This window comes from Mauremys mutica, chromosome 2 (genome assembly GCF_020497125.1).
Source record: "Mauremys mutica isolate MM-2020 ecotype Southern chromosome 2, ASM2049712v1, whole genome shotgun sequence".
NCBI classification, from domain to species: Eukaryota; Metazoa; Chordata; order Testudines; family Geoemydidae; genus Mauremys; species Mauremys mutica.
In genome coordinates this window covers 178,085,102-178,111,826 of record NC_059073.1, presented here as the reverse complement: position 1 = coordinate 178,111,826, position 26,725 = coordinate 178,085,102, and the positions used below count along the sequence as shown (strand labels likewise).

Sequence of the window (26,725 nt, the reverse complement as noted above, 5' to 3'; positions counted from 1 at the left end):
AGCATAGTGCTGCAAGCAGTACCTCCCAGCAGTGGTCCTTGTAGCGTGTCTTGTGTTTGAGACAGCACTAAACCTCTCCTTCACTATCATTCAAGGATTGTGAGGTATAGGATTCTAGCTACTCTTTGCACAAGAGCACAAAGGGTGAATAAGGACTCTGTTTCCTCCACCTCCTACCCCTGACACACAAGCTCAGGAATGATCACTATCTGGCACTATGTATATTAAACCTGAGAAAATTAGAGGCACGTGAATATTTTTAAAAGCACCTAGTTTTACTCCCTGAACAAATGAAATTTTAAATAAGTACAGCTCATGTAGTGATCTAAAGATCATTTGTAAGGGAAGCATTTGGTTTAATCTTCTGTAACTGGCATTTATAAATGTGCATATTTATATATTCATTCTAAATTACTCAGAATTTGTGTCATCAGAAAAGTAATTTGTAGGAAAAAGATGTACTAAAAGTATACTTTTGAGACTGATTTTCTTCATGATTCAACTTACTACACCTCTGCCCCAATATAACGTGACCCAATATAACATGAATTCAGATATAACGCGGTAAAGCAGCGCTCCGGGGGGGAAGGGGCTGCGCACTCCGGCGGATCAAAGCAAGTTCGATATAACGCAGTTTCACCTATAATGCAGTAAGATTTTTTGGCTCCCGAGGATGGCATTACATCGGGGTAGAGGTGTATTTGGATTGTTTAGAATCATAGAACCATAAGGTTAGAAGGGACCACAAGGGTCATCTAGTTTAACCTTCTGCCAAGATTCAGTAGCTGTAGTGTTTAAGCCGTCCAAGACAGATGGCGATCCAGTCTCTTTTTGAAAACCTCCAGTGAAGGAGATTCCAAGACTTCCCTACGCAGTTTGTTCCATTCTCCTACTGTTCTTACAGTTAGGAGGTTTTTAATATATATTTACCACTCCAAAGCACGTAAAATCAATATTTCAAGCAAATCTCCAAAACATTTGCCCTCCATTTCAGCAAATCTGGTGAAATCTCTTCACTCTTTGTGGCTTGATTTTCCATGAAGAAACATCTAGGTTAGCTGAACTTGTATTTTGACAAATTCAAGTCCAGGTGATAGCTCCAGTGGGATGAGGTTTTGGATGATAGTAACATCATTTGAAACCAAGCCATATCTTACCATCCTCCTGCCGTCTCAGGCCCTGCTGAACGATTTGTGCTGTGATCTCTGGGCTGAGCCAGAGTGAGGTGGAAAGTGCATAGAATCAGAGGTAAGAAAACAGAGTGGAAATGTGAAAGGATAGGAGTCTGCAGAACCAATCCCATGTGACTTTCATGCAGAAGGATTTGGTCTCTGGGGCAAGTGGGAACATCCCATCGAGACTGAATCTCCCCCCTGATTCCCAAGCCCTTCACTGGTCCCTTTTGCTGCCTGCTGTACCCCATAGAAGATGGGAATGTACGGCCTTTTATTAGCTATGCATTGTCCTAAATGAAAATCTTTGTTAACAAAGGGTTAGACTCTAGCTTACACCTGTATGTGAAATGGGGGCAGGATATAAAGGAGCTTCACACCCTAGCATGATCTATGTAAGGGCAGGCAAAACTGCAGTCCCTGCAATCAAAGGAGCACAGGAACTACTCCCAAATTACCTCCCCCCTCCCCCACCCCGGAGGGAAGGAGCAGAGAGCCATGAATCTGGTCTGTCACACGATTGGCTGGCGAGGAGTATGCTGCATCTCTTTAAGGAAGCAATTTGGTTGCTCCACCTGCCATTGAGGCAAAATTCGTCTTGCTTGCACTGCTCTTGCTCTCTCCTAACATGGGATTGTGCCAAAATGGCATGATCTAGCAAAAGAGTTAAGTTTCAAAATGAGTTTCAACGGCGCCCCAAAAAACAACCCTACATTTACTTTACAAATACAGGAACTCCTCACTTAAAGTCATCCCAGTTAACGTTGTTTTGATGTTAAGTTGCTGATCAGTTAGGGAACATGCTCGTTTAAAGTTGTGAAATGGTCCCTTCTAAGGTCGTTTGGCAGCCGCCTGTTTTCTCCACTGCTTGCAGGAAGAGCAGCCCGTTGCAGCTAGCTGGTGGGTGGTTAGAACTAGGGTGGGCCAGCAGCCCCCTATCAGCTCCCTCTATCAGCTCCCCACCCCCCTAAGTTCCCTGTGCAGCAGCTGTCCTTCTCCCCACTGCCATGTGCTGCTCCTACTCTCTGCCTTGGAGCTGCTCCCAGAGACTCCTGCTTGCTGTACAGGGGGAGGAGGGAAAAGAGGGGCTAATGTCAGGGTGTCTCCCCCTCCCCCCTGCTCCTGCACCCTGCTTACCCCATCTTCCATAGAGCAGGGGGGACACACGATGCTGTCTCAGGTCTCAGCAAGCTGATTTAATTAACAAGGCAGTGTTAATTAAACTTAAGCCTGGGGTCAGCTACTTAAAGGGGAAATGTGCATTTTTTTCTCTCACACACAGGGTGTGTGTCTCTGTCTGCCCTCCCTCCTTTCCTGCTGCCTGGTAGAGTGTTGTGAGAGTTAACCCTTCAGGGCTCAGTCAATTGCTAGTTCATTTAGCAGTAAGGCATTCCCTGGGAAATATCTCATCCTCTGACTGATCCACCTCAACCAAGCTTCACAATCATCATCACTGTGTACCAGTATTAAATTGTTTAAATTTCCCTGGAACCAAACCCCCTCCTTTACATTAATTCTTATGGGGAAATTGGATTCGCTTAACATCGTTTTGCTTAAAGTCACATTTTTCAGGAACATAACTACAGTGTTAAGTGAGGAGTTACTGTATCTACAGTGTTAACAAACATTAGGAAATCCAGATAGTCCCTTGCTGTCATATAAAGAAACCATCCTTTGTCACTTACTATCACCCTGCTTGACTCACACTAGCCACCCAGTCTTAACTTTCCCCATAAAATTTGCAAAACTACATGCAATGGTCAGAAAAAAGAAAATACTGGAATGGGAGGAAAGCAGCTGCTTTCAGTTGCCTCCTCCTTTCTATACCATAAGAATTTTCACTATACTTCTAATGCAGTATTTACTGCTACGGGAGCCAGTTGCAGCTGGTTTCTGCACTTTCCACTCCCTTTTCCTCAGAACAGAGATCCAGTGGCAGCACATCTCCAAGATCTTTTGCAGAACATTTCTCTCATGTTAGTGTGAAATGAGACCAGTTTATTTAATGTCTGAAAGAAAATCTAGTATTTAGCAGGAAAATCTCAGAGAAATAAATTAGGGTTGTGTTTCTTTTTGTTGCAGTAGCAATAGACAGTGTTATCTGTAATGGGGTGACTCAGTAATAGGAATAGTGAAAGAGGATGCAGTAGCATGTACTGTGCACAGCAGGAAGAGGCTACTGTCCTCTCAATTCAGTATAAACCAGTCGAAATTGAATTTGTGTTTGCATGAGTAAAGAATGTAACAAAGCTGCCACCTTTTTATATCATGTATTTTGTTGTGTTGTTTGCGTGGCAAACAAGAAGTAGTGATTGCCTGTCACTTGTTATATTTCGAGCTGTTCACAGTTTTATGATAGAATGGCAGTTCTCTCTACCAAATACGGTGACCAGACAGCAAGTGTGAAAAATCGGGACAGGGTGGTGGGTAATAGGAGCCTATATAAGAAAAAGACCCAAAAATCGGGACTGTCCCTATTAAATTGGGACATCTGGTCACACTACTACCAAAATTATTGAAATGAATCATTATTTTTGACAGTTCTAATTATCATTGTCTAATTTCTAACTCTTCTTTCAGCATTACATGCTGCTGCCCTTTCTGGCCATGTCAGCACTGTGAAATTGCTCTTAGAACATAATGCACAGGTAGATGCAACTGATGTAATGAAGCACACTCCACTTTTCCGAGCCTGTGAAATGGGACACAAAGAAGTGATACAGACACTCATTAAAGGTCAGCTGTCACAATTTACAAATCCATTCACAGAGTTAAAATGCTGTTGTAGGTAGGTTGTAAAATAAACAATATTGCTAGACAAAACGAAGAGCCCAAAATTAGTCCAGTAGGGAAAGATTTATGTATAGTATATTTCATTGTCTCTACCCACTGTACCCACCAGTCTCTTCCAGTACCCTTTAATCTCCTAAAACCTCACATAGTATTTTTTTCTCTTTCCTGTAAATGAGATCAATTTACATTTTGTTTACCATTGGTGAGAATGGGTTGAATAGCCATCTTTGAACATGTAAATGGCTTACCTGTTTCAAATACAGCTTTTCTTCAACTTTTTTGATATAATCACTTTAATGTGTTTTTCCTGTAACTTTTTATTATAAACAGTTTTATTTTGTAGACAATTTTAGAAATAATAGAAACCATAAAAGAAAATAGTTATATTACACAGATATAGTTGTATCATCTTAGCTGCCAGCATTTATAGACGCATCACATTTAGTCTACACTCATATTTTCTCTTTGGCTTTTGTGGAAGCAATGAGTTGGTGGACATAAGGTGATCAGGGGCTGACTGAATCATATGAATCATTATAGTTGTATTATTATATGGACGGTCATTGGTTTGGTTTGGTTAGAGCCAATGATTGTTATATTTTGTGGCTTTTTTGTGATTTTGTACTGTATTTTTTAACTGTTGTAAGAGCACCTTGGGGAAACTACACTAAATAAATGAATTTGATTTGGGTAAAATAATTTTACATGCTTGAGTAAAGAAAAAGGAAATAACTGCAAAAGCCTATAATAATATGGTGAGGCTAGCGGTAAAATTTTGAAAAGCATCTAAGTTCCATTTTCAAACATGCCTTAGGCACTTAGAAGCCTATATCTCATTTAAAGTCAAAAGGACTCAAGCACCTAAGGGCAAGATTTTCAAAGGTATTTGGGCACCTAAAGTTATAGATGGGCACCTAATGGGATTTTCAAAAGCACCTCAGCAAGTTGTATCCTAGCTCCCATTGAAGCTCCTAAGTGCCCAAGTCACTTTTGAAAATTGGACTTGGATTTTTAAGTCACTTAGGCGCTTTTGAAAATGTTACCCCATGGTCTTTTGTGTATCAGAGGTGTTCCAAGATGACATGGGCTTAATCTCCCCTTTCTCTGATGTGCAAAAATATTTTGGTGTTTTTATTGCTGATGTTCAAATATTGTTTTGCTATTACAGGCGGAGCAAGAGTAGATTTGGTTGATCAAGATGGCCATTCTCCCCTTCACTGGGCAGCTCTGGGTGGAAATGCTGATGTATGTCAAATTTTGATAGAAAATAAAATCAACCCAAATGTACAGGATTATGCAGGTAGAACTCCCTTGCAGTGTGCTGCATATGGAGGCTATATTAACTGCATGGTCGTGTTACTGGAAAATAACGCAGATCCAAATATTCAAGATAAAGAGGTATGTTGTTCTTCACTGTGTCATTTAAGTTAATGTCAGCCCAAGCATAAATTGAAAATGTCTTCTTCCTGCATATCCTTCTCTTTTCTGCAGTACAGTGGCATTAATCCTTGCTTTTCACACCAGTGGGACAATGAATCTGTGTTCACTGCTATTGTAGAGGAAGGAAAAGCAGCCCTAAGACTACTTTCCCTTCATGTTTCATTTTTTTAGGGCTTGATCAAAGATTATTATTTTAATATACACCATAAACTGAAAATGCACATTTCCATATTTCCCTTTGGCTTTTCCATATAAAGCTAACATCTTAAAATTATCCTTTTAAAAACTCCTTATTCTTTACTTGTTGTTTTCTTATTTAAATACTTAACAAGGGAGTGTAATTTTATAATCCACACCATGTCTCTCCCCAGCATGTGTTAGTGAGGATAGAGCAAGTGAGGTGCAACAAACCTGTCGAAAGAACTGCAGCAATTATTTGTCTGTGTCTAGCCCTTAAGGGTGAAGAAGAACATTGTAGTTTGCTTGTATATTCCTTTGCTCCCTCCCTAAGGCACTAAGTGAAACTTGGTGCCAAACTAGATTTTGTATTCTAGGACAAATTCTCTATTGCTGTAAATTGGCACAACTCCACTGGAGTCAATAGAACTGTACCAGTTTACACCAGCAGCTAACTTGCCCTAATATGTTAACCTTTTACCTCACTGCATAGAATCATAGAAGATTAGGGTTGGAAGGGACCTCAGAAGGTCATCTAGTCCAACCCCCTGCTCAAAGCAGGACCAATCCCCAGACAGATTTTTCCCCCAGTTCCCTAAATGGCCCCCTCAAGGATTGAACTTGCAACCCTGGGTTTAGCAGGCCAATGCTCAAACCACTGAGCTATCCCTCCCTATGAGGCATACTTTTCTGTCCCACAGTCAGTTTAATGAAACTTGCTGCAGAGCTTTCATATCTGGAAATTCTACTTACAGTGGTCTGAAATTTGGAGCTGCAATGTTCAGCTGCACTGACAGCCAAGGATGTGGTCAAAGTATTACCTGAAGGCCAGATCCTTGGCCATGGCTTCAATTGATTTCTGCTACATCGGTAGTTCAAAGCAGGCAGAAAGTTGCCCTAAAAGATAACCCTTGTGAGATTTAGAACTGGCATGGAAACCTCTGTGCCACCTGTCCCCAATGCACTTTATGCAGGTGGAATGTTGGGGGGTCTGCCAAAGTGAAGCAGAGTGCACAGTGCTGCATCTGATCCATGGCCCTACAAGACTACATCCACTGGCATCATTTATATTGGTCCTTAGGCCAGTCTAAATTACAGAGGACTGTTTTGGCCCCAGTTGGCCCACGATTTCGGGAACAGCAAGGAGACTTAGAGACAGATTTCCTTCTACTAACTTTGCAGAGTATAAATTCTGCACAGCTGCAAATTTGGCCCTGATCTATTTTAAAAAATCTTTTCAGTGATATTTGCTGTTAAACTTTTTTTCTTTTTTTAATGGACAAGATGTATTTTGGAACCACTTGTTTGGTCATAAGGTCCATTTGAGCCCTGAATGACACCATATGCTATTTTTCTTTTGGGAATACAAAGTTAGCAGCTAATAAACCTCTTACTTCATATATGTTTGGCTTATAGGGAAGGACTGCTTTACATTGGCTGTGTAATAATGGCTACCTTGATGCTATAAAGTTGCTGCTGGGTTTTGATGCTTTCCCTAATCACATGGAGAACAATGAAGAGAGGTACAGTTTAATAAACATATTATTTTCTAATTTAGCAAACCTACTCTGGTTTGTCTGTCACATGTTGAAATATTGTCTGAGAAACATGAGCTTGAACATGTCTAAAAACACTGGTGTAATCTCAGGACTGGAGAGTAGTTAAATTGTGCAGTTGAAGACACTATTTTTCAAATAAGACTGTTCAAACCTTTATCTTAAATTTCTATTGTACTTTTCAGCCTGATCCTGCAGAAGTCTTCTTTGTATTTTACCCTCTGTGAGTAATCTCATTGAAGGCAATGAGGCTACTCTTAATGTGTAAACTTAGATATGTGTGTAAGTCTTTCAGGATTGGTGCTTCACACAATAACAATGAAATGAACAGAAATACTGTGAATTAAAGTAAATTTACTTAAATTTTATTTGCCCTATTCACCTTATTAGAGTTAGGAAATGAGTCTTTCTGTTCCACTTCAATCCTATGTTCTTCTGTTTAGTACAACCTAATTTCAAAAACTCCAAAATACACTTCCTGTAATTAAATTCTTCTTTCTTTTTTCTTATACTGTGTCACTAAAAGATTACGGAGCTGTTCGTTTTCACAAAGCTACTAACAGATGTCTATAAAGGGCCCAGTCCTGCTCCTGTTGAAGTGAACTGGAGTTTTGCTGGTCAGTTCAGTGAGGGCATGATCTGGTGAAAAGAGAAAAGTAAAATTGTATTTTAAAAATAGTTATTGCAGATTACCTGGTGGTTATCTGTATTCTGATGATCCAACTAAAAATAAATCCCTCTATAATCATAGGGTGACTATAAATTTGCATCTGTTTTCTTTGTCTCTGACTGACATATAAATAATAGTTTTTGATTTAAAAATCTTGGGTTGTGATAGTTTAAATTGGTCACATGACTGCAGGTAATCAGCACTACTACATATTTTGGTGCCTCTTTTCAAGAAAACAGCTTCATCACAATCATAAACAAAATTGTCGATTGACATGCCAAATAAATATGAGTACATCAACATTTCAAAAATCACTAGAATGATTTAAATTCCTATGTATATTAGTGCTGCAGGGTTTTGGCTTCCATCCCATCTCCCTTGTTTTTTTTTAATTGCCTTACTTACCCCTATCATTTGTTTTTTGTTCACTCTGACCATCCAGACTTCTCTTCCTGTCCTGCAGAGCAATTTATTGTCATTTTTCTATTGAAAACCACAGTAGAAAGCATTAAGCAGCTCCCAGTTGTGTTCCTCTAATGCTGTCTGTAGTGGCTTTCAATAAATAATGAGAATAAACAGCTGTATTTTAATTAATTTTCATTTATACTATTAAAAACAGATATTCTACTAGAGAACTGGAGGATGAACAGCCTTCTACCTGTCTTAAAGAATGCTGCTAATGTTGCTTGAAGAACTTCAGGTTAAAGATTTTTACCCTGGTATTCCTATAAGCACTTCATTAGCATCTGGGGAAGTCCTCTGTTCCCCTCCTGGCATCACTGTGTTTGTATGTGTGATCCTTAAATCCCACGTTCAGATATGCTCTTGCTTATAATTGCATTATCTAATCTAAATGCACCGACATGTCTCTATTCCCTTTTCTTTGTTTGTTTCTTTTACTGTTTTAAAAGACAAGGAAAATAAATTTTAAAATACTGTATTAATACATAATTACAGTTAAGAACATAAATGCACTAATCTCAGGAAGCTGAAGAGTTAAGGCTGCAACAACATTCCAGAAACGCAGCCACATTGCACATACTGTACATAGTAAGCCATACATTTAGGAGCATAAGCAGTAGTCTTCTAAATATGAGTGCCATTCTTGTTATAGGAACCTTAACTTTTGAATTTCCAGAATTTTGTGTATTTAAATATTCAACCTTAATATTGCACTGATAGTGATGCTACATTTGCATTTGTCAAATAGTGTGTCATATGTCTAAACTCTGTCATAATTGGGAATGAGTGAACCTTAAAAGGTTCAGAGTTCTAGTTTGATTTTGATGGATTGACATTCAAATATACACACTTGCACATGTTAATGCATGGTGCCACTATGGGGGGAGGCATCCATTCGCTCTTTTCTAATAGCACTCTTCAAGGGAAGTTTAGCAGCTTCCTGCCTTTGCACAAATTGTGAAACCATAATACTTGGCTTAAAGAGTTAATATTCATAGTTCCAGAATATAAATATTTGCAACTTTAATACAAGTCTAAATCTAACTACCAGTCTTCTAAAACTCAGTCCTAAATATCTCACTGAGGACAAATTAATAAGACAAATTGGTGTTTCTAGACCAAACTGTTTTTGAAATATGATGATCCTAGAAAACTCTTTAAGAATGCCTTTTTAAAATAACGTCCAATTGTCACAGAACGTTATTTTCTGCCAAGAGATGGGGCATTTCAGGAGCAAAGAAGGCTTTTGAGAAATGTAAATGGGAGACCAGAGAGTCAAAATGAGCTCAGTGATTTTTTTATAAATGTAATCGTGGCTCTTTCTTCAAGTGCTGGTCCCCATGTGTATTCCGCACAAGGGAACAAGTGCACACCATGCTCCTGAGATTGGAGATTTATGGCATGTGGTGTCCCTTGGTCCGTGCCTGTGCAGTTGCTCTCCTTGTACTTGGAACTGAGGACATAAGGGGCATTGTGGATCGATACCTCTCCAGTTCCTCTCTTACTGCCAGTCAGAAGGATCTGAAGCAAAGGGGAAGGAGTGGGGCTAGTGGAATACAGATAGGGACCACGTATCTCAAAGAATCTCCAGTTACAGGTAAGTAACCTCTATTGACACTCATGCTTTAGGAACCTAAAAATATGCTTTAATATCTTTTTGTATTTGTTAATTACAAATTTTCAAAACTGCAGGTAAACTTTTAAAATTTATTTTTCTCAAGTGAGCTCCCTTCAGTAGTATCTGTCCAAGAATTATTTCAAATATTTCTGTCTCATTTAATGTTTTATCAGCAACACACCTTGACCTACAAATCTCCATGCTCTGTCATTGCCTTTTATTCCTATTGACATTTCAGTTCAGACACTCTAATCTTCCCATCAAACCATCACCATATGGCAAGTCCAATTGTGCTGTCTGTCTGTTCTTCCTGTCTTTATCTGCATTGCATCCTTGCTGGTTACCATCAAAAAGAGTCTTAATTTTTACTACCTCATACACTGATACTAGCTGTTTAACTAGATATATTGTATAAGCATCGTTTTTGTACTGTTTCCACTAATATTCAGTTAATAAATGTATTTTCCTAGCATGGGCACTTCAGTACAAGTGGGGGTTCTGTGTACATTTTGCTGCCCTTTACTGCTTATGAGAATTTGGGCTAAAATTTTCAAAAGTGCCTAAGGGTGTCTCTACGCTGCAATAAAACACCTGCAGCTGGCCAGGGTCAGCTGACTCAGGCTCTCAGGGCTCAGTCTGCTGGGCTGTGAGGGGGAAGGGTCAAGAGCCTGGGCTCCAGCCTGAGCCCAAACATCTACACTGCAATTGTAAAGCCCCACAGCCTGAGCCCTACGATCCTGAGTCAGCTAACCTGGGTCAACCGTGGGTGGTGGTGTAGTATAGACATACCCTAACTGACTTTGCCTAGGTCCCGTTGAAAACCAGTGGCACTTGGGCCGGTAAGTGGCTTTTGAAAATGGGACTTGGTCTCCTAAGTCTTTTTGTACAAATTTTACCCTTAATGCCCCTGAAAGTGTGGAAGTAATACCACGTCCTATAGTTTGTCATAGTATCATTAATCTTTCTGTAACACATCTCTGCCAAAGCACTTAAACCTGTCCTGCAAAATCACTGCTATTTCTGTTTTGGCCTCTCTTTGTCAAAGCTGTAAACCTTGTTAATTATGTAATTACAGTATTTATGTGGTACTCTTATGTGGATAAAGATTCACTAGCTAGAGGGTAAAATGGACTACCAAGCTCATGTTTGCTTATGATCTAAACCAGAATTTGAAATCAAGTCCCCAAAAGGGAAATACTTGTGCAAATAACCCAGCATGCCACCTAATCTAACATCATGGGCATTTTTCACTTACAAATTTAATTTAGGAACACCATGCATCTCCAAGAGGACATATTTGTAAGTGAGCCTCAAGGAACAACTAAGTCTTAACTGCTTGCTCAAATCCTCTTTTTAAAGAAACATGTTAAGGTCCGGAATTTGTCAGATCCTCAGAATTTGGAAAAGTGGTTCTCTGAAAAAGGTGTTAAATACTTTCCTTAGCAGAGGTTTCCTCATTAATGGAGCTTCCATCTCATTTTTTAAACCAAAAATATACATTGTGACTAGCATGCCAATCTATCATAACACTTGTATGTTTTCTGTCTTTAGATACACACCACTTGATTATGCTTTGCTTGGAGAACACCATGAGGTGATTCAGTTTATGTTAGAACATGGTGCTCTATCTATAGCTGCCATACAGGACATTGCTGCCTTCAAAATCCAAGCTGTCTACAAAGGATACAAGGTTAGAAAGGCTTTCCAAGACAGAAAAAATCTTCTAATGAAGCATGAACAGCTGAGAAAAGATGCTGCTGCCAAGTAAGTCTGACACATGGAGAGTGCAAAAATGAAGCTATTAAAAATGAAATTGTGGAAGACAATAATAGTTTACAGATGAATTGCTCTATATTTTTTTACATCTTTTTAGAAATAAAGTCTTTGTTCCCTTAAAGGAAAATCTAGTGTTCTACCAGATGGTGTATAGATAGGTACATTATATAATACATTTATGTTTGGAGGGTTTTTTAAAAAAAAATCAAATATTTCTTTAAGCTTAATCATTTCAGTGGTGATGGATAACTCTGAGTCTGTGTCATGCAGAATACTACCCTCCCTCCCTCTGAGAATCATTCTTCCTCTGATGAGTTGCTCCACTTATCTCTGTTTCTCAGGGGTTGGGAAGTGAAGAGAGACTTCCCACACTATCAAAGTCTAAAGACTTGCCTCTGCCAGTCCTGCTCTATATTAACCCTGTTAGCTGGTTTTTCAGTACTTCTCTTTTTAAAATGACAAAAGAGTTTCCTGTAGTGGTGGTGTACCTGTGTCGGTTCCAGGATATTAGAGAGACAAGGTGGGTGAAGTAATATATTTTATTGGACCAACTTCTGTTGGTGAGAGAGGCAAGCTTTTGAACTATATAGAGCTTTTCTTCAGACCTCTCTCAAAAACAGAAGTTGGTCCAATAAAAGATATTATCTCACCCACCTTGTCTCTCTAAAGGAGTTACCTTACAGGAGAACAGTGAACAAAAGACTATAGGAATGGAGGATAGAAACAAAGGGGAAGTTGAGAGTGAGCAAAAGTGTATGTGGGCAAAAAGTGAGTGAGCAGCGGAGCAAGAAGTGAAGGAAATACAGGATGGTAGAAGGAGAAAGAAGCTATTAAATATGGAACTTAAAAAGATTTTCACATGGATAAAATGAGTTCACCAGTTACAGAACAGCAAATGAAACTTTTTAAATGATCTTCCTGTCAAGGGCAGACATAAAATGACTTTTGCCATCTCCTAATTTTTAATCTTAGATTGTTAAAGCCACGGTAAATACCAATTCATAGCAGAAGTGTAAGGCTAAATGAAGTATTCGAATAGCCAAATAACAAGGTAAATTAAAAGAGAACAGAAACGCATCAGATAAACAACGCTCATGTTCCCTCCAAACATCTGCAGTTTATCTGACATCCACATCCTGCCTAATCTATATAGGATGTTTCTATATCGCCCACTACTGTAGTCGCTGTTTTACATCTGTGTATGGTAGTTGTTCCTAGTGGATGTCTTCATAGGGGATTTTGTCTTTTATCTTTCCCAGATACTAAGAAGCTTTACTCGTTTGTTTTTTCTTCTTGATTTCGGTTATGCTGGGAAAGCTTTAACAAATAGGTGACTCTTCTAGGGTTCTCTCTGACTTCCTCCAGTAGCTTGTTCCACATCCCACTTCCACAGGCTTTGAATCCACAATTCAACTGCTATGTTATAAGTGTTGAATTTTGCAATATGAATATGTGATTTATTTTTTTAATATGGAGTCTCTTACTAGTATTTAAAGAGAATATGGTTTAAGTGTTTGAAAATAAACATTGGGTGGGTATGAAATTAACTTTGTGTCTATTTTATGAAGCTTTGCAACCTGCCCTAAAATGAAAACAAGCAGAATTTCACAACTTTCTCATAATCTCTGTGATCACCCATCACAGTGAAACTCACAAAACTGCACCAAGTGAAAAGTCAGATTTCTTTACAGATTGCTTTAAATATGATCCCCACCCCCAATAATTCTAACTTAAAGTTACACGCTTTAAGTAAAATCCAGGAACTAGACAAAATATTGCAGAGTACAAAGTTGTTAATTAAACATCAGTAGACATTTAACCAATATTCTTACAATGAAGAGAGAAAGGTGTCAAAAACATTTTCACAGAGGCATGAATGGAACTTATGCTCTAGTTAGTCTGACATCAGCTTGGGGAGGATATTAGTAATTAGATGAGGAAAATAAATGGGAGATATTTAGAAGACAACGGTTTGATTATCGATAGCTAACTTTGCCTTAGCTAACTTTGTTTTAGAAAAAGAAGGTTGTACTTCACCAACTAGTGGAATTTTGTAAGGATTTTACAGACAAGAAAGGCAAAAGTAGTAAGTTTCATATACTGCGCAAAGATTTTTTTGTTTGGTTTTTTTTAACTAGACAAGTACTTTAAAACTGACATTGGATTAGAAAACATGTAGACTAAATAATTTATATAATTCAAGTAATTATACATAAAACATGATGAATATGAGTGGCCTTCTACCTTATATAATTGACTTAGTGCCAGCATTGTGATGAGATTATATACTAAGACTATAACTTTTCAATGAACAGGTGAATTTAATGAAAATAATTCAGCTGCTTGTTCTATCAAGCAACTAAAATATAGTTTATAGAACTTTGTAGTCTGAAGTTCCACAATATTCAAGAGGGACAAATTGAGTCCTAATCCACTCGTGCTAATGTTGCCACTTACATAAAGATGTATATGTTTTCCATTTGTCTCAGTATTAAAATATTGCCACTTACCCAGTTAAAAGAAACTAGCATTCAGATACTTCATATCCTATTTGGTGAACGGAGCTTAATTAAGTTACTCAATTCTGCTACTTCAGCACTCACAGAAGAGATATTTAAAAACTCTTTTATTATAAACACCCCACAGAAGAATCTTCTCAATTGTAATATCTGGTTGTACAGAGATTTATTATTTATTACAGCAGTGCCTAGAGGCTGTAGCCTATAGGACTAACCTGCTTGCCTGCATATATATCTATATTTTCTTATAGTTTAAGTAGTTGGTTTATTGCAATAGGTTTATAAATTTATAGTAAAGTAAGTTTGGCTGTAATGCAAGAGACCTACAGGCCATATCCTGTATGTTAAGCTAAGGCAAAGTTAGCATATCTATATTAAGACCTTTTACTCAGAAAGCAAAGTTGACCTATATCTTGTTACCTACATAGATGAGTACCCCCGCCTATGTCCATGACCTTTTATTTAGACCAATAGACAATGGAGAATGGCATAGGGGGGTTTTCAGTGTTCTACTCACAGACTTAACAAGTACACCACAAGAGACTGATGTGTGTACATACTTGTCATCAGTACGCACATACATATTAGCCTATGGGGTAAGTGTACCCAAACATTTCTGTGGATGAGGAATGAAATTTGGGCATAAGAGGAAGGATTTCCGGCATTTGCCTTATAAAAAGAGGTGACCCACCTCAATAGAATGCTCAGTTCTCACTTTACTCCATCTCCATTCTCACTTTATTCTAGTCTCACTTACTTCCTCCACTCTATCTATTCTGTCTATTTACCATGACTGCTACTATTCGTAGGCTATACTTGTTCTTCTTAAACTTTAAGTTTCAAAGGAACTAGGCTAAGCTTGGTTTCCCTAAGTTTTATTCTTAGTTCGTTTATTAGGTTTTGATTTAAGTTTGTTAGTCAAGTAAACCCTAGTCAGCTTTGATAGCTCTTAGCATATTCTAAGGACTGCATCCCTCACTCAAGAATTGAGAAACCTGAACCACAAGGCTGTTCCTGTGTCTCTTACCACCAGGTTATCAAGGAAGGGTGTGAGTATATTAACCAAAGCTTTGTTGCATATAATACTATATTATCATATGTATCGTTTGAAAACCAATAATGCAATTGTAACTTTGTAACTCTGGGTATTTTACCATTTACTTACTATTATTCATTTTAATAGAAAGTCTTTAAGGCTCTATCTGTCTCAGTGTGAGCTTCCTGTCATACCTCTGAGGGTCCTTTATAAATTCTGTGGAGCCTGATTCAGGACAAGAACTTTTCTCTTCTAATCAAACAGATAGGCGAGCCTAAAACCCATACTAATTCATTCTGATTATAATAATAATTAATATTATTAAAATCAAATAAAATTAAATAAATAAATTAAATTCCCATATTATCCAAATTAATATTATCAGTACACCCGAAATCAGGCTGCAAGGCCCTGATCAGGCCCAGGGCCCCATTTTGTTAGACACAGAACAGACTGTGATGGGGCAAGGCCAGATGGCTACAGTGAAGTAGTAAGGAACAGGTATGTTAGCCTCGCTAACCAATTCTCTAGTACAATGGTAACCAAATGGCAGTTGCTCCAGGTTAATCAAGACACCTGGGGCCAATTAAGATCTTTCTAGAAGGCAGTGGAGATAGCTACATTGATTGGGCCACCTGAAGCCAATCAAGGACTGGCTGGAACTAGTTAAAAGCCTCCCAGTTAGTCAGTGAGAGTCGCATGTGAGAAGCTGGGAGCAAGAGGCGCAAGGAGCTGAGAGTGAGAGGGTGTGCTGCTGGAGGATTGAGGAGTACAAGCGTTATCAGACACCAGGAGGAAGGTCCTGTGGTGAGGCTAAAGAAGGTGTTTGGAGGAGGCCATGGGGAAGTAGCCCAGGGAGTTGTAGCTGTCATGCAGCTGTTACAGGAGGCACTATAGACAGCTGCGATCCACAGGGCCCTGGGCTGGAACCTGGAGTAGAGGGCAGGCCCGGGTTCCCCCCAAACCTCCCAACTCCTGATCAGACACAGGAGGAGTTGACCCAGACTGTGGGTTCCACCAGAGGGGAAGATCACTGAGGTGAGCAAATCCGCCAATAAGCGCAGGACCCATCAAGGTAGAGGAGGAACTTTGTCACAAAACATACATGAAGATGTGATTCCTATCTCACGGCATTTCCACAAAACATTCATATATTTCCCTTTCATTTCTCTGCAACAAATAAATCCTGAAAGGAAAATGCATTTCAAAACTATACCACACTTCGACTCCTTCCACATACATACCTCAATTCACGTACAACTTCAAGTAACCAAACACAACGATAAAGAAATAAAATAGCAATGCTACAGAGCACCCCCCCCCCAGTCTCTAATAGACCAGAAGTGTTGTCAGCAACAGAAACACAAAAGCTGAGATTTTTAAATTCAGGTGATTTGGATGCCTTATTTTCATTAATTGTGATGGAAATTGTACAGCTGAAAGTGGCTCTGAAATTCTCAGCAAAAAGTTTTCACAGAAGCTTTTTCAACATAGAATCATAGGGCTGGAAGGGACCTCAAGAGGCCATCTAGTCCAGTCCCCTGCACTCATGGCAGGACTAAGTATTATCTAGGCCATTCCTGACACAATGTAAGCCCATTGCTTCTTGTCCTATCCTCAGAGCAGGGGCGGCTCTAGGAATTTGGCCGCCCCAAGCACGCCAGTCCCGCGGCTCCGGGGGACCTCTTGCAGACGTGCCTGCGGATGGTCTGCTGGTCCCACGGCTCCGGTGGAGCATCCACAGGCACGCCTGTGGGAGGTCCACCGGAGCCGTGGGACCAGCGGACCCTCCACAGTCATGCCTGCGGGAGGTCCACCGGGTCCGCTGGTCCCACGGCTCCGGTAGACCTCCCACAGGCATGACTGCAGAAGGTCTGCCGGAGCCACCTGCCGCCCTCCCAGCAAAATGCCGCCCCAAGCGCGCGCTTGGCGCGCTGGGGTCTAGAGCCGGCCCTGCCTCAGAGGTTAGGAAGAACAATTCTTCCTCCTCCTCCTTATAACAACCTTTTATGTACTTGAAAACAGTTATCATGTCTCTTCTCAGTCTTCTCTTTTCCAGACTAAACAAACCCAAGTTTTTCAATCTTCCATCATAGGTCATGTTTCCTAGACCTTTTATCATTTTTGTTGCATGTTTAACACTAGTGGAATGTTTGTAGTGGGGTTCCTCACATCTTAACAGGAACTTAAGAGAACCATTCTCAGAACTGCATCAGACATGCAGAGTGGAGATAGTGTCTCCTGAAACTTCCTGTCCGTGTCTGGAAACTATTTCACTTTATTCTCTGTTGAATATGTCTGCTGCCAAAGTTGGAAGACTTCTCTGAAGAAGTCTGGGATGAAAACATTAGCTCTTATATTGCTGCATGACTTGTGTGCTGTTACTTCTGCAGAAAGGCCACCTGAATTAATATGGAGCATACATTACTGGGGCTTGTTATCTCTATCTTATCTCCATATTATAGATGATAACAGCTGTCATCTGCTTTATTGTATATACATTAATTGTGTTGCTCCTTGCAATTGGGTAACATGCCTTCTTTGGGCAGAATTTGATCTCCCCTGTTGTATTGATCATTTATGGCCAATAAGGACCAATAATAATAATAATGGTCAGATAATCTAAATTCCAAAGATGAAATCCTGGCCCCATTAAAACCAGTGACAAAATTCCCACTAACTTCAGTGGGACCAGGATTTCACTCCTTGGGTATGTCAAGATGGGAGGGGAGCTGGCTGGGGCGGGGTCAGGAGCATGAGCGGGCGCAGGCTGGGGGAGTCTGTCAGAACTTCCAGTCATCTGTGAATCCTCCCAACAAGGTAGCAACAGTGGACAGGCTGGAGTGGCTGCTTTCATTAGGAGCCTATATAACCTGCCTTGGGTCGCCTGGTTAGTCCCTTGCTTGTGGATTGGCTGGGCCCTGATTGATTGGCATGGGCCTGTCATAGGATTTTCAGGTAATTACCTTGGATGTCTCACCAGTTCAGGCTCAGGGATGACTTGTCACAGGGTATAGTTTGCAGCCTCCCTTCATATGGAACTCCCCTGAACTCAGTGGAAGAGCCATACATAGAGCAGCTGTCTCTGATGAAATTATCTAATAGCTTCCTTTTTAACATGGAATACTGTGCTACTTTCTGTGTGATTTAGATCTGATTTGACCAAAGGAATTTATTTTCCTACTTGTGATGAACCCTGGTTTTTGAAAAATATGTGATACTTTTATCTACAAAATTTCCTAAAACATAACTTCATTATGATCTGTGGGTGTTTCTGTTACTCTCCTCTGTGTGTGTTATAAAGTTTATTATAGTCTTTCTGACTCATTGAAAATAGTAGAAACAAAGTCTCTATATCAAGTAAGCAGGGGGGATATTTATTTAAATATTTAAATTGAATTGAAATACAATTTGAGCATATAGACATATCAAGTTGTCACATATAACAAATTTTATCTAATTGCAATTTTATGATCTGTCATAAACTGGAGGGGACATTATGTTGTCACCATTCTGTGTATCCATCTGTGCATTCTACAGTTAAGCTTGGCCACTGTTTTACTCCTAGCTACACACAGCCAGCTAATATCCCTCCTGATCTGATAAACCTGCTCTCCAGATAAATGTAGACAGCATATGGGAATCCTGAATGGTGGTGAACTGTTTCTTAGGTTAAAAGAAAAAAAAAGACTTCAACTTCTGTATTTAACACTCTCTTCCCAAAATTTTAATTGATTTTTTTTAGTTATAGATAAATCATTCAGCTAGTTCTAATGTTCTGAGTTAGTTTTTAAAAAATTGGATACTTCACCTACAAATGATAAGGGTAGACAATGATGGTTAAGATAAAATGGACAAGAAGTGTTTTATTCAGAGTACAGGCAATTTACAGTGTATAATTCACTGTTGCAAGAAGTGAAGACAGATACTGTGGATGGCATTTAAAATGTGCTATGTGCTGAATAAATGTATAACTGCTAATAACATCTGTACATATACAAATTGGTTCAATCCATAAGCATACCATTTATATAAACCTATTTCATGTTGGTTAAACAAAGATATTTTATATCATGTACAAAACTGCACAGATGGTTAGGTGGTTCATAGGAGAAGGCCTGGTCTCGACCACTGGATTTTGAGACCTAGCACTGCCATTGTCACTGGGATAGTAACAAATGGAGTGTATGTGGCAAAGTTCAAAAATCCTGCTGTGCTGCATATAGGATCATTTGCTCTGATCACACATGTTAATTGCCATAGTCTTAACTGGATATACTGGTGCAGGGGTAGGCAACCTATGGCACAGGTGCCGAAGACGGCACACGAGCTGATTTTCAGTGGCACTCACACTGCACTGGTCCGGCGGGCTCTGCATTTTAATTTAATTTTAAATGAAGCTTCTTAAACATTTTAAAAATCTTATTTACTTTACATACAACAATAGTTTAGTTGTATATTATAGACTTATAGAAAGAGACCTTCTAAAAACATTAAAATGTATTACTGGCATGCGAAACCTTAAATCAGAGTGAATAAATGAAGACTCGGCACACCACTTCTGAAAGGTTGCCGACCCCTGCTGTACCATAAATACCTGCTATTTGGGGGCTTTTGTTTAGTCTTGTGATTTATTTATTTATTTGTTTGTTTATTATTTTTGCAAATCAACTGAGAACTAGTGAACTTATTAGGGTCAGCTCCAGAGACCTTTTTGAGATCACGTGGGGCTGGCTCCTGGCAACTAAGCAAACCGAGTATTTTTTCTAGAGTCTGTCATTTTATGCTCTAGAATCTAAGCTTTCATTTTAAAAAATAAGTCTTTAACTCATAAGATTACAAAGGAATTATTCAAAATATGAACCAATTCAGTGATGTCTGCTTGAGTGCTCAGACAGCCAGATGCAGATAACAAAACCAGAAGAAGCCAGAAGTGTTAGAAGCAAATGAACTGATCCCAATGAGACCTATGGCTTTGTAATTCCAGAATAAAAAACTTAATTCTTGAAAAGGAGAAAAATCTGATAAAAGTTCAGAGTTGTAGAATATAAGTGAATTAAGAAAAGGGTTCTAACAATGAATCTGTAGATTATGGTAGTCTTGAACAAGGACAAAGGAGTAAGAGGTAATGAGAAGACTAGATATATTAGTATCTCTTTTATGTTCTGTGGCAAGTGACATTAGCAAGTATGAAAGTATGTAGTAAGGAAACCAAGTAGATGAGGCACCCTGCAACATCAATTAATGAGAGGGAAGTACAGAAATTTTATATCAGAATTATTTTTCAGGCTGTGTTATGCAGCCAGAAGTATCAGGAAGCCCAAAGAAGAAATCAGCTATCGGCAGTTTTTTTCACACTGATACAGCAACCATATCCTAAGCCACTTACACAATCTGCTGTACTGTTTTTAGCCAAGGGAAGGAGCATAGATATCTGAGAACATCCATTGTTAAAACTCCATTTACAGAGGAAATACCGCCTCAAGCGTGGAAAGACCCTAAAACAAAAGAGGCCCCATAACTAATAAACACCAGCTTATATTGTGGACAAGACGAAAAACAATATTAATTCTGAGACTTCCATTGTTTTGGTTTTCTTCTCAGCCACTGAGGCTTAAAACTGGGATGATGAGAACAGTCAGATCAGTGTGTCCCATGTTCTTCTTCAAGTAATGTCCCTATCGTTGCTCCACTGTTGGTTTAGCAGTGTCTATTTGGCCTGCGCATGCATTGTCTCCCCCACCCCCGCTCGTGCTCTGCCACAAGGCCAATGAACCCTAAGCAGGCGAACCCTCCTCAGTTCCTTCTCAACCGCCTCTGGCTAGAGACAGAGCTTTAGCTGTCCATTAGCAGATAGTTAACTTCTTCAGAATTCTTAATTTTAGCTGCCTTTTTGGAACTTACCTTTCTTTTCTTTACTCCTTTAACCTTTATTACCAAAGCCAAAAAAAACCCACTTTATTTTTTACTTCATTTTTCTTCGCACTCCCCCCTCATCTGGAGACACACCCTGCACCCCGACATTCAAAAGTATGGTTTGTGCTAACAGCTGAAACCCAGATCCAGAAAGGATAGAGAACTGAGACTCAAGCTTTTCCTAATGGAGATGGCCCTTCAACCACCCTCTGAGCCACGCCAACACCCCAGAGAGCAGGAAGCCCCACAGCAACCCTCTATTTCTAAGGGAGGTGAGTTCAAGAAAAGGCCCATGAGCCACTCTTGCAAGACCTTTAAGAAAAGAGTCATCAGTCCCCACAGTGAGCCCCAACCAAGCTAAAAACGATCTCTGGCTTGCTCTGTGTCATCAGTACTAGTAGCACCGAAGCTGTCTAAGTCAGGTACTCAGGGCTTGCACGGCACTGCCCCAACAGAGCATGTTGGGCTGTCTAGGGACCCAGTGGGCACAGGCAAGGAATCATTGGCACCGACTGGGCATGAGAAGTCCAGAGAATCCGCCCTGGTGCTTGCCAGGCACCGGTGGATTTAACTATTAGGTACATATCGACTCCTTCGATGCAGACATCTTGGCACCAACAACCACCACCGGTACCAATGCCTTTGGCACCGCCAGACTTCCAGTACACAACAGACCTTTTGGTGTCTGACACACTGGATTTGCCTCTACTTAATACTGGGGCCCTGGTACTGAGTCCATCTGGAGCTCCATGCTCACCGTTAACATCATGCCATGTACCCACTTTTTCATTCACTGAGTCAGATAGTGATCAAGAAGATGTGGTCTCCCGCCACTCTTCTGACCCACCCTACGGGTGGCTAATTCCAGACCTCAATCCTACAGTCGCTCTGAGCCCCAGCCTCCTTAGCATGGGCAGCTACGGTACCAACCACTGGCTCCCTTCCCACTGTCTCAATGGCCCTACTGGGACCATTAGCAGGCATGCAGACGTTGTGCCTCCCGTGGCTGTAGCATGACCTATCAAGAGCCAAGGACACGTCTTCCTTTGGCTGCTATATTGAGGGCATCTGAGCAGCCTGAACAATTAAATCAAGGAGGAAGCTGCCCCCCAGACTAATTTCTCATCATCATCACCGGAAAAGACAGTCATGCCCCCTCCCATCGTTGGCAGATGACTTTAAGCTATTTCAGGAGCTGGCCCAGCGGGTGGCAGATACCACCATAGGAAGTGACCGAGTCACTCCACAAACTAATGGACATTCTGCATTCTTCTGTCTCATCCAGAGTAGCCCTCCTTATTAACGAAGCCCTCTTTGACCCTGCCAAACTCATATGGCAGACCCCTGCGTCGGTCCTGCCAACATGCAAACAAGCCAACAAAAGCTATTGTGTGCCAGCAAAAGACATAGAATTTCTCATCTCCCACCTGTCTCACAATTCAGTTATCGTGGACACTGTGAACTCGGGGACCCTTCTCATAAGAGCCTGCTACAACAAGAAATAGACCATCTCCTCAGCGTGCAAGCCATAGAAACAGTGCCCATACATCTAAGAAGCAAAGGCTTTTACTCTCACTACTACCTGATACCCAAGAAAAAGGGAGGTTGGAGACCTATACTAGACCTCAGAGCGCTCAACAAATTGGTTAAGCCTCAGAAGTTCAGGGTGGTCACATTGGTCAAGATTATCCCATCGTTAGAAAAGGGAGACTAGTTCTTGGCCCTCAATCTTCAAGATGCTTACTTCCACATTTCGATCATACTGAGTCACAGATGATAATTCAGATTCACACTAGGCCAAGACCACCACCAGTACAGAATTCTCCTTTTTGGCCTCTCATCAGCCCTCTGAGTATTCTCCGAGGTCCTCTCAGTAGTGGCAGCCCACTTGTGCTCCCAGGGCATTATGATTTATCCTTAATTGGATGATTGCCTCCTCAGGATTGAGCCACATACACCAACTCCATAAATCACTAAGGGTTTTTGTACCCAATGAGTGCTGAAACTGGTGGGCAGAGAAGCTAGTAGGACTGTAGCTTCAGCCAAGGGACCACCCACAGTACCCCAAATTGGAGGATCACCCAGCTCCACCAATTGGTCCAACCACACTATTTAATCCAGAGACACAGGAAGTTTGAGCAACAAGGTGGTTTCCTGTTGTGGCTGCACTGGATCCTGCTTCTGCCTGCCTCCTGCACCCAGCTCTATTTCCTGATTCTTGCTCCACTTCTGGCTCCTGCTTCACCTTGCCCCTCGCTCCTGCTCCCTCTGTGCTCCTGCTCCATGCTTGATCCTTGCCTCTCCTCCAGTTCCTGCCCTTACACTTTGCCTTCAATCATCAGTTACCAGTCCTGACTCTGACCCCAACTTCCTGACTCTGACCCTGACACTGGCTTGACCTTTGGCTCTAGCATTTGGTATCTGAGCTCGGCTCTGACCCTCAGCTTTGATTCCTGGCTCTAACTCTGGCTTGGCCCCCTGGCTCTGGTAATTGGCAGCTGACTCTGGTGCTGACCCTTCACTTCGTTCCCCAACCTGGACGCCTTCTCTGCTCACTAAACCTGACTCCTGCTCTGACTACTAGGCCAAACCACCTACATACTGGTCCTTAACAGCAGCTTCCTTAGCTAAAGCCTGCCCAGCTATCTGTGATTTCATCAAGGCTATGTCTACTCTGCAATAAATAAATAAATAAATAAATGTATGTTCTTTAATTAGGATAAACTAATCTGTATTGTCTAACTTGAGTTAAAATAGCACTGAAGACACAGCAATTTGGTTCTTAAAGCAGGTTAGCAGCTCATGTTAAAACTTATAGGGCAACTTGGGGATGAACCTGAGCTGCTAACCTGATTTAAAAGCTAAGTTGTGGTGTCTCTAGTGCTGTTTTAACCCAAGTTGGCTAATGTGGGTGAGCTAACATGAGTTAAAAATGAACACACCTTTTTCTGCATAAGAACATAACATAAGAACATAAGAAAGGCCGTACCGGGTCAGACCAAAGGTCCATCTAGCCCAGTATCTGTCTACCGACAGTGGCCAATGCCAGGTGCCCCAGAGGGAGTGAACCTAACAGGCAATGATCAAGTGATCTCTCTCCTGCCATCCATCTCCATCCTCTGACGAACAGAGGCTAGGGACACCATTCTTACCCATTCTGGCTAATAGCCATTTATGGACTTAGCCACCATGAATTTATCCAGTCCCCTTTTAAACATTGTTATAGTCCTAGCCTTCACAACCTCCTCAGGTAAGGAGTTCCACAAGTTGACTGTGCGCTGCATGAAGAAGAACTTCCTTTTATTTGTTTTAAACCTGCTGCCTATTAATTTCATTTGGTGACCCCTAGTTCTTGTATTATGGGAATAAGTAAATAACTTTTCCTTATCCACTTTCTCAACATCACTCATGATTTTATATACCTCTATCATGTCCCCCCTTAGTCTTCTCTTTTCCAAGCTGAAGAGTCCTAACCTCTTTAATCTTTCCTCGTATGGGACCCTCTCCAAACCCCTAATCATTTTAGTTGCCCTTTTCTGAACCTTTTCTAGTGCTAGAATATCTTTTTTGAGGTGAGGAGACCACATCTGTACACAGTATTCGAGATGTGGGCGTACCATGGATTTATATAAGGGCAATAATATATTCTCAGTCTTATTCTCTATCCCCTTTTTAATGATTCCTAACATCCTGTTTGCTTTTTTGACCGCCTCTGCACACTGTGTGGACATCTTCAGAGAACTATCCACGATGACGCCAAGATCTTTTTCCTGACTCGTTGTAGCTAAATTAGCCCCCATCATGTTGTATGTATAGTTGGGGTTATTTTTTCCAGTGTGCATTACTTTACAATTATCCACATTAAATTTCATTTGCCATTTTGTTGCCCAATCACTTAGTTTGGTGAGATCTTTTTGAAGTTCTTCACAATCTGCTTTGGTCTTAACTATCTTGAGAAGTTTAGTATCATCTGCAAACTTGGCCACCTCACTGTTTACCCCTTTCTCCAGATCATTTATGAATAAATTGAATAGGATTGGTCCGAGGACTGACCCTTGGGGAACACCACTAGTTACCCCTCTCCATTCTGAGAATTTACCATTAATTCCTACCCTTTGTTCCCTGTCCTTTAACCAGTTCTCAATCCATGAAAGGACCTTCCCTTTTATCCCATGACAGCTTAATTTATGTAAGAGCCTTTGGTGAGGGACCTTGTCAAAGGCTTTCTGGAAATCCAAGTACACTATGTCCACCAGATCCCCCTTGTCCACATGTTTGTTGACCTCTTCAAAGAACTCTAATAGATTAGTAAGACATGATTTCCCTTTACAGAAACCATGTTGACTATTGCTCAAGAGTTTGTTTTTCTATGTGTCTGACAATTTTATTCTTTACTATTGTTTCAACTAATTTGCCCGGTACCGACGTTAGACTTACCGGTCTGTAATTGCCGGGATCACCCCTAGAGCCCTTTTTAAATATCGGCGTTACATTAGCTAACTTCCAGTCATTGGGTACAGAAGCCGATTTAAAGGACAGGTTACAAACCTTAGTTAATAGTTCCGCAACTTCACATTTGAGTTCTTTCAGAACTCTTGGGTGAATGCCATCTGGTCCCGGTGACTTGTTAATGTTGAGTTTATCAATTAATTCCAAAACCTCCTCTAGTGACACTTCAATCTGTGACAGTTCCTCAGATTTGTCACCTACAAAAGCCAGCTCAGGTTTGGGAATCTCCCTAACATCCTCAGCCGTGAAGACTGAAGCAAAGAATCCATTTAGTTTCTCCGCAATGACTTTATCGTCTTTAAGCGCTCCTTTTGTATTTTGATCATCAAGGGGCCCCACTGGTTGTTTAGCAGGCTTCCTGCTTCTGATGTACTTAAAAAACATTTTGTTCTTCTTCGAGTGATTGCTCCTATGCATTCCAGTCAGGTGTGCGCGCTGCGCATACACGGCTCTTCGGAACATTTTTACCCTAGCAACTCCGGCGGGCCGGCTGGCGCCCCCTGGAGTGGCGCCGCTATGGCGCCTGTTATATACCCCAGCCGGCCCGTCCGCTCCTCAGTTCCTTCTTACCGCCCGTGACGGCCAGTTGGAACTGTGGAGTGCTCTCTGTCCTCCACCACCCTAGCTCTCGCTACTGTTCTCTGTATATAGTTCGTTTAGTACTTAGTGTAGATAGTTTTTGATAGTTAGTTAGTTAGGTTTAGGATAAGGTTAAGGGGGGTATCCCCTCCCTTTCCTCCCCCGGTGCGGGCTCATGCCCAAGGCACCAGGCTTTAAGCCCTGCGCATCTTGCCAGAGGCCTATGCCAATCGGGGACCCGCACGACGCCTGCCTCCGTTGCCTGGGAGAAGGTCACCGACCAGATAAGTGTTCTATCTGTTCCGCCTTTAAGCCGCGAACTCGTAAGGAGCGGGACATTAGATTGAAACAGCTCCTAATGGAGGCGTCGCTCCAGCCCCCGGCACTGTCTGCGCCGGCACCGAGAACTTCATCAGTGCAGAGCGCACCGGCGGCCCCGAGCCGCTCCGGCACCGCGGCTACGCAGCCTCAGCCAGCGGCTCCGAAGACCCGGCACCGCTCG

General features: G+C 41.0%; 1 protein-coding gene across 9 annotated transcripts in view; it reads left to right on the top strand.

Moving 5' to 3' along the window:
- INVS (inversin) overlaps positions 1–26,725 on the top strand; it is a 234,669-nt gene that overhangs the window by 157,522 nt on the left and 50,422 nt on the right. For all 9 annotated transcript variants that reach the window (XM_045005806.1, XM_045005801.1, XM_045005802.1 and 6 more), the window contains 4 exons: positions 3,753–3,908; positions 5,134–5,363; positions 6,999–7,105; positions 11,440–11,652. In XM_045005806.1, coding sequence (XP_044861741.1) covers positions 3,753–3,908; positions 5,134–5,363; positions 6,999–7,105; positions 11,440–11,652 — 706 coding nt within the window. The remainder of the gene's footprint in view (positions 1–3,752; positions 3,909–5,133; positions 5,364–6,998; positions 7,106–11,439; positions 11,653–26,725) is intronic.